The sequence below is a fragment of the Dinoponera quadriceps genome, unplaced genomic scaffold (assembly GCF_001313825.1).
Source record: "Dinoponera quadriceps isolate SergipeBrazil2010 unplaced genomic scaffold, ASM131382v1 scaffold1070, whole genome shotgun sequence".
Lineage (NCBI taxonomy): Eukaryota > Metazoa > Arthropoda > Insecta > Hymenoptera > Formicidae > Dinoponera > Dinoponera quadriceps.
The window spans coordinates 385,891-393,372 of NW_014555341.1; the positions used below are offsets into that span (position 1 = coordinate 385,891).

At 43.1% G+C, this 7,482-nt stretch overlaps 1 protein-coding gene across 1 annotated transcript; it reads left to right on the forward strand.

Moving 5' to 3' along the window:
• Nucleotides 1–431: 431 nt before the first annotated feature.
• LOC106743868 lies at nt 432–3,651 on the forward strand. The gene is made up of 5 exons (XM_014618094.1): nt 432–855; nt 1,472–1,616; nt 1,807–1,956; nt 2,067–2,218; nt 3,000–3,651. The coding sequence occupies exons 1-5, from the start codon at nt 701–703 to the stop codon at nt 3,259–3,261; spliced, it is 864 nt and encodes a 287-aa protein (XP_014473580.1). The 5' UTR covers nt 432–700; the 3' UTR covers nt 3,262–3,651.
• The last annotated feature ends 3,831 nt before the right edge of the window (nt 3,652–7,482 follow it).

Below are 7,482 nucleotides of genomic sequence, written 5' to 3' on the forward strand. Positions count from 1 at the left end.
AGATATTGGTGAGCATTATCGCGTTTTTGTTTCATATCAAAAGATCTTTATTAAGCGTTATCACTCTAATCTCTTGTCATTTGGTGTTTTTTTTATAAGTGTACTCATTTAATGCTTGAAATAATCTTGCGACACAGTTTTAACGCCGTTCAATATATTCTCCTTCTCAGCACTTAAACACTCGATACAACGTTATTTGCATATAATGTTATGTTTTATAAAGATATCGTATTCGTTAAAATGTGCTTGCATATATTCCCTTCCTCTACTCTGTTAATATATATCGTAGAACTTAGCTGGCTTCTCAAATCAAATTTAATTTCAATTTAATTTTGCAATTTGTGGAAACAAATTGTCCATTAATTAACTAATCACCACCATTTACGATCTCTCGTCAATATTCTGGCAGTTACGGAACGTTATCAGTCCGTATTGACAAGTGTGCGACATCCTCTATTGGAAGTGGGAACAAACTTTTCCTATAACCTGATATACGTGCGGTAAACATATTTTCCCCTCAGTTTTATGTATCACGATTTTTCAGCGTTTTCGACATCCTCGGGAGGAATCCGTTAAGTTGGAAAATAAAACAATTAGATAGTAAGAATTATTTTTTTTGTAATATCTTTCGACTTTAGATAGATTTGTCGTTTTCATCACAACAGCAATTTGTTATCGCGTTAAGCTTGCTGATAAGGCGATGTCTGATAACAGTAAAAATTATGTAGACTACCTGACCGATCGTAGTTCAATTGGCAGTACAACCATGGCTGGTCAGGTGCAATTAGCCTTTTTGTTAGTGATCGCAGCGTTCGCGCAAAATGACGCTACGCCTCTCGCAGACAAGCGAAGCCCGTAAGTCTGTGCGCTGATAATGATTAATAAAGTAAAATTTTCGGACCGTATCGAAATATTCGGGCGAGATTTCTCGTGATGTCGCGCGCTTGAATAAAATTGTTAGTTGATAGTTGATAGATCTTTAGAAATAAGTTGATTTTTCTTCATACAGAATCTAGCTTACCGTTTCCCGTGCGTTCATCAGCTCAGACAAAATAATTAATTCCACACTAGTTATTGACGAAATCTTGCGTGCTGTTTGCAAAATGGTAAAGGATTTTTCTGTCACTTTGAAATGCAATGTACAACAGTTTGTAATTCTCTCGTCATTTTGAGTTACGGACGATACATCCTTTTAATCGTCGCGAGTAGTAAATTTACGGCGAATTGCAATTTTAATTAATTAGTTTGTCTGAGCTGATGAACGCACGGGAAACAGTAAGCTAGGTTCTGTATGAAGAAAAATCAACTTATTTCTAAAGATCTATCAACTATCAGTTAACAATTTTATCCAAGCGCGCGATATCATGAGAAATTTTTTCGAAAGTCGCAATCATGCTTTGCGACTTGATGTCACTCGAGCGACTCGTGAACAGGATATTGAAAAGAATTCATATTTCCGTGTATTGCGTAGTTTCTCTGTTCAGACGACAGAACATACTGTAGTCTTGGATAAGACATTCGATCGTCTGTTGCCGTATTTGACTTCATTTATCATCAAGAATGGGTTAGATCCCATGGAACTCGTCGATGTTTCCGAGGACCTTCTACCGGATTTGGTACGTTCCTTTTGGCGATAATTTCACTTACAGTAAAACATCTCTATTCTCTTTATTCTGAGTATTTCTTAAATATTACGGACGATGATCTTTATACATACGAAATTGAAATATCCATCTCTGTATCAGAGTGGTGACAAGTGAAAACTGATAAATTCCCATACGTCATTTTGGTTTGACTTTTTCGCAGCCTGGGATATTCAAAGGGCACATCGATCTCAAGAAGGGCTGGCTGCAGAACCTCGCGCAAATAAAGCGTGCCGATCATGTGATCGGAAAATTTACCGAGGAAACAAATACGCTGGTGCTCAACATGGATCTGGGATTCAACGTTTTGGACGTAAGGACAGAGACGTTGAGACGCGAATGGAACGCGCGACGCGCGTATAAATGCGATAAGTCGCAGAACCAATATAAGGGCGATTTAACCTCCGGTTATAATTTTCACAGTTCAACTACGAGTACGATATATCGTACATGCTGCTGAGAAGACTGGGCGATATGTACGGTCGCTTCTTCGACCTCAAGACTAAAGTTCTGCTGACGTTCGACCTGAAGCGGAAGTACATTTCTCTCGATTCCATCAAGTTCACCGCCGTCGGGTAAATATCGCTTCACATTTTTCGCGCTTTGCACATTGGAATCGGTCATAAAAAGATTGCCATACTTTTTCGACAAGCTTCAACGGACACGCATCCCGTGCGTCTAATATAGAAGAATTTGTTTGTTTTCAATCATTCTCAGGAGATACATTTTCCTGTCGGATACGAGATATGTTTGCAAAACTCGTCTCGAGAAAAAGTGATGCTGCCTTTCCATGACTGATCGCACACGAATAAAGATGCCGTAATACCGCGAATATACGCCGCGAATTCCGATGTTATCGTGCAAGATACCGACAGATATTTGTCAGTTTCCGATATCGCGAATTATAATATTCCATCGACATTCGCGCGACGAGCGATAGCGCGCGATCAATCGTTTTCGTCGTGACGATAAATTCGCGAAATTGCATAGATTTACGGTAGCAAAGTGTCTGAGAGCGATAACGAGCCGATATTTGAAATTACATCATGCCGATAACTGCGAGCTAATCATCGTGAGCCGGCATAATCAACGCGTGAAGAAAAAATGGTTTGTCAGATTTTATCTGCCGCCTCTCTTACAAAGTGCACTTTCCTGATTTACCGGTCTCGCGTTCGTTAACTCTCACGAGTCAAACATTTCACTTTTGCCCGTTGCCCGCAACACGCGACTTTAATTTTATGCATTTGACTTGCAAACTTATTTATTTACGAGTTATCACGAGTAACACGAGCTGCGAATTTCATTATATCGCGTTTTATTATTTCTTCGTTGTACTTTAAACTTTGCGGTTTGCAGGAATTATGACATCAGATTCGAGGGTCATATTCTGGATCCCATCTTGAACATAGCGACTAAAGTGGTCACGACGATTTTCAAGAAATCCGTGCTGGCGCATATCGAGGAACGTTCCCTTAAAATTTTCAGAGCGAAAATCGACGAATGGAACAAAATACTTTCGCGCCCGAAAGGCACGATGATGCAAGAACCGATTTACGTTTCTAGTATTTCGGATATTAATACTTTTAAGTTCGATACTTTGGACATAAAACTCCATTGATATTTGCGGTTCTGCGGCGCGCTCATTATTCCATACGAAAAAAATTCGAAAAACAATCATTTCTAAATATTTTGGGGCACTTTTTTTAATACAATCGCCAATACTTGACACGTACTATGTGATTGATTCGTATAAGTTTCAGAATTGACTGCGGTAATTTGAACAATATCTTTTCGCAAGATTGTAAGCTTCTCAAAATATATAATTTAATTCTACCAATCGCGCTATGATACCTAAATGTCAAGTCGATTTTCAATCGGAAACACGTGTAATGAAACGATCGCTCATGTTGAATAAAGCACACAAGCTCCCGAAGAGCGTGGAAATGATTTTTGTCTGATGCGACGTTACTCACTTTTATCAAGATCATTCGGCACTATTGAAACCAGGAAATAAGCACGAACAAATAATAACAAAGTGATAAGTTGCTTCTAGACAATGTACATTTGCTTTACAATGACTAACGATCCATCCAATTTAGATACCCGATAGACGTCACGCACCCTCCATTCTGCTCCTATTTCCAGGAAATTTGTCTGCACAAATAACAGAATTAACAGCGCGACTCGGATAAATACGAAACACGTGAAGCGCGCCGGAGGAAAAACATTTCTTCTCTCTGTTCGGGAGAGATGAAGAAAGAGAGAAAGAGAGATCTGACGACTTGCGCTCTGTGTGTACGAATGTTACGTATTCATAAGCAACGCCATGAACCGCAGTAGTTTCGATGGGCCAGGTCGAAGCAACCCCATCTGAAGTGTGGATCAATATGCATAATTTACAACATTGTCGAGCCGCAACTTCGCACGTACTCCCGCCGCTTAATCTTATTAAACTTGCCTCCCTCCCTCTCCCCCCGATTCCGGCGCCACGTCGCATCTTGGCGTCCTATCAGTCGCAAACGATAGTGCAATCTGCATAGAGATGGCCCTATGAAAATCCACAGGACGGTCTCCGGGGGATATCGCGAGGAACGCGCGCGGTAATCCCGTTTATACACACAACATTGCGGGCGTCGTAAGCAGACGGAGTGATCGATAACGCCGGTCCGATGGAAGCCGCTAACATTGACGCTAATATCCCGCGTACCTCATTTTCCCCCGTCGTGTCTTCTCGATCGTGAATTTTCGCCGGTCCGAATCTTTTCTTTTGAACCGTTCGCAGCCGTAAAGCGTCCAGTAATACGTAAGTAGTAAAAAAGAGAAGGAAGGAGAGAGAGAGAGAGAGAGAGAGTGAGAGAGAAAGACACAGAGAGGCGCAATAGCAGCGCGACTCGTGACGCGAGATATCTCGAGCGATGAATTAATTTTAACGGGGGATTACAACTTGACGTTGTTGCTTCACCTGTGTGTATTCCATCGATTACGGGAATCGGTTTAATACCGGGAGTTGAGACTAATGATACTAATGATATAGTGCGCTTTCCCCCCAGCGAGTATAACATGCGGTACGCTCGTGCGACCGTGGTTGCCTGTTACCAGGTGTAGCCAGACACGAAGGTCGCCGTTTATCGGTAGCATAAGTTTAATTAACGCACGCGTAACATATTTAATCGGCGTACGCCTTTCGCACCGCGGGAGCGATATATCCAGATGTGAACGCAAATTCGCACAGCGCTTGCGTCACGAATTGGAAGGGGCTATTTTGTTTTGCAAAAAAAACAAATCGTTCCACAGTTCCAAGTCATTTTATACGATCAAGAAATCTCGCGTCCAAATGCTGACATTTTCTCGTGTTACTATAACTTTTGATTATCACTCGAATGTAAAATCAATGTGCAGCTGATATATGTTTACCGTTTCCGTGACGTCTCCATGCGCTACATTTACGTCAATTTAGTCAACTCGACATTTCCTGCGCACTATTTTGGAATGAAATATTATATCGAGTTTCTTTTTTAATATAATTACTCGGTTCAACGTATTATGATATATGACGATGATTTAGAGATATCAAGATTTCCGTATGCCAGCATTATGATTTAACATCTACGTGACGCACATGCGATGTTCACCTCAATGTTTATAAATCGCCTCTCGAAGAGTCCTCGGCTCATTTCGCGCGTAATAAATAAACGAAGGGCACCTGTGCGAAATTACGTAAACCATCGTAAATGCGATGCGAGTACTGAGATACCCGCGTCCATATTTCTCCGCGGACTGTCTTGCAGGAACTCGGCCCGTAACATCTCGATGGTTCTCGACGGGACGAGTCACGCGCTCTTCGTGACAGACGCGTGCCTGCATTATCCGCGATGATGTCGAGGCATACCTATCCGGATTATGCTTCACATACTGGATCAGATATTCAATATATATGGCGCGGACACTGAGCAAGCCCGCTATTGTCCCGTCTTTGCGTATACCCAGTGTATCCGTCGTTGTTGCCTATTATTGATCGTGATACCTGCATACCGAAGGATTACGAACTGCATTGCCGGTTACCGCGTCGCGTACGCGGATATCGCTGATGTACGCTGATGTATCTCGGCGCGGCTGAGGTTCGCCCGGCGTCCGGCCGCGAATTTACCGTAAATCTTATGAAACTTATTTGGTTACTTACTTTCCCGTAATAGAATTGGCATTCTTGAAATATTTGCAACGACTCTATCGACGCGATGATTTTCGTTACAGTCGGAAATTCCGTTTTCCTCGGCCGAAACCTGTTTGGTCAGTCCATTTCAATTCAATCAAACTGTTCTTCCCCGTACAGATCGCTAAAGGGAGGACAATGAAAGTTTGAAACTGCGGGAATTTGACGAATGAATCTTTCAAAGCGATCGATCTCGCAGTCCTGAGCCGGGAAAGTTACACGTTCGTTCCCATGATATCGCGAAAGTTCGGAAATTGTGCGGAACTGAGAGATGCAACAAGCCGAAGGCTTCACCGTGGAAGACGCTTCTTCGGAGACGCGTAACTTCATCTTGAAATCATTCTGGGTGTCTGCATAGCCTCGCTCGGCCCTTTCAGAGCCCGCATCAGCGCGAGTCCGCGGTATTATTAATCCGAAACGTTTACGGAGGCGAGGGGGGCGAGTGTAAACAGCTGTGATTTTCTCTTTTCGTCTTTGTGTAGTGCCGACTAGGCAGAAACTGATATGAGACACGTCGGCAGATTACTTCAAGTTGCTGGCGCTGATTAGTACACGGCGCTCGCGACCGCAGCGCATGTGGAAATGCGGGAAATGCGATGGAAGGGAGGTGGAAAGCTTAGGCGAGAGAGACCGCGCGGGGATTACACGGCGAAGATAAGCGACACAGTTAAATTGCACACGCGAGGCTCTTCGTGAAAACGCTGATGCTAATGAGAGGGGAAGAGGTAGAAATAGAGAGAGATAGAGAGATAGAGAGAGAGAGAGAGAGAGAGTGAAATCGGGTTCCGGAAAATTAATTTCCTCCGAATCGACGCTTCTCTAATGCCTGATGACAGAATACATCGGTAAAATCGACCGCGCGCTGTTACAAATCACGTCGACGTAACTCGCGGAAATCTTGTCCGTTCTTTCAAGCGAAATTCATTCGCATCATGTCGCGCACACTCAAACGTCACGACACACTTCCCACCATCTGGTTGCGATTTTTCAATCGAAATCACGACGCGCTTCACCGGATATTGCGGGAGCGAATAGCACGCATAGACAATTTCTTGGGATCTGATTGCGATCCGGTCCGATATTTTCCAAACCAATTGTGGATTCCAATTGGGAGGTTCTTCTGGTCAGAAGAGTAACTTCAAACGATGACGTGTCACGTGACGTGTCACAGGACGTGTCACGTTTTTCACAGATTTGTCTACTGCTCTTTACTTCACACTACGATCGAACAAAATCTACAAAATACTTTAATTATGTAATATAGCAAAAGATCACAAGAATTTAGACGGCATTTTGAAATAAGGCACCGGCCATGGATGGATACTACGAGACTTACTGACGGAAGACCGCCGGACGATCGAAAAGTGTGAAGAGGACGAGGAATCAGTGACCGGTGCGACTCGATTTGGCCGGGGCTTCGACTATGTGCAGTGAGAATCGGTCTCTTCATCCTTGCGACTTTTCATCATATTCGTTTCTCTTCTTTCGTGCTTCTTCCGTGAACCTTCCGTGGGTAAGTCCGAGGTAAGATCAATAAGCCGGAACGGCATTACAGATTATCGATACGGGTAATCGCCAGGCGCGAATGTTATCTCGATTCCACGCACACGCGCGATTCCACGCGGTTTC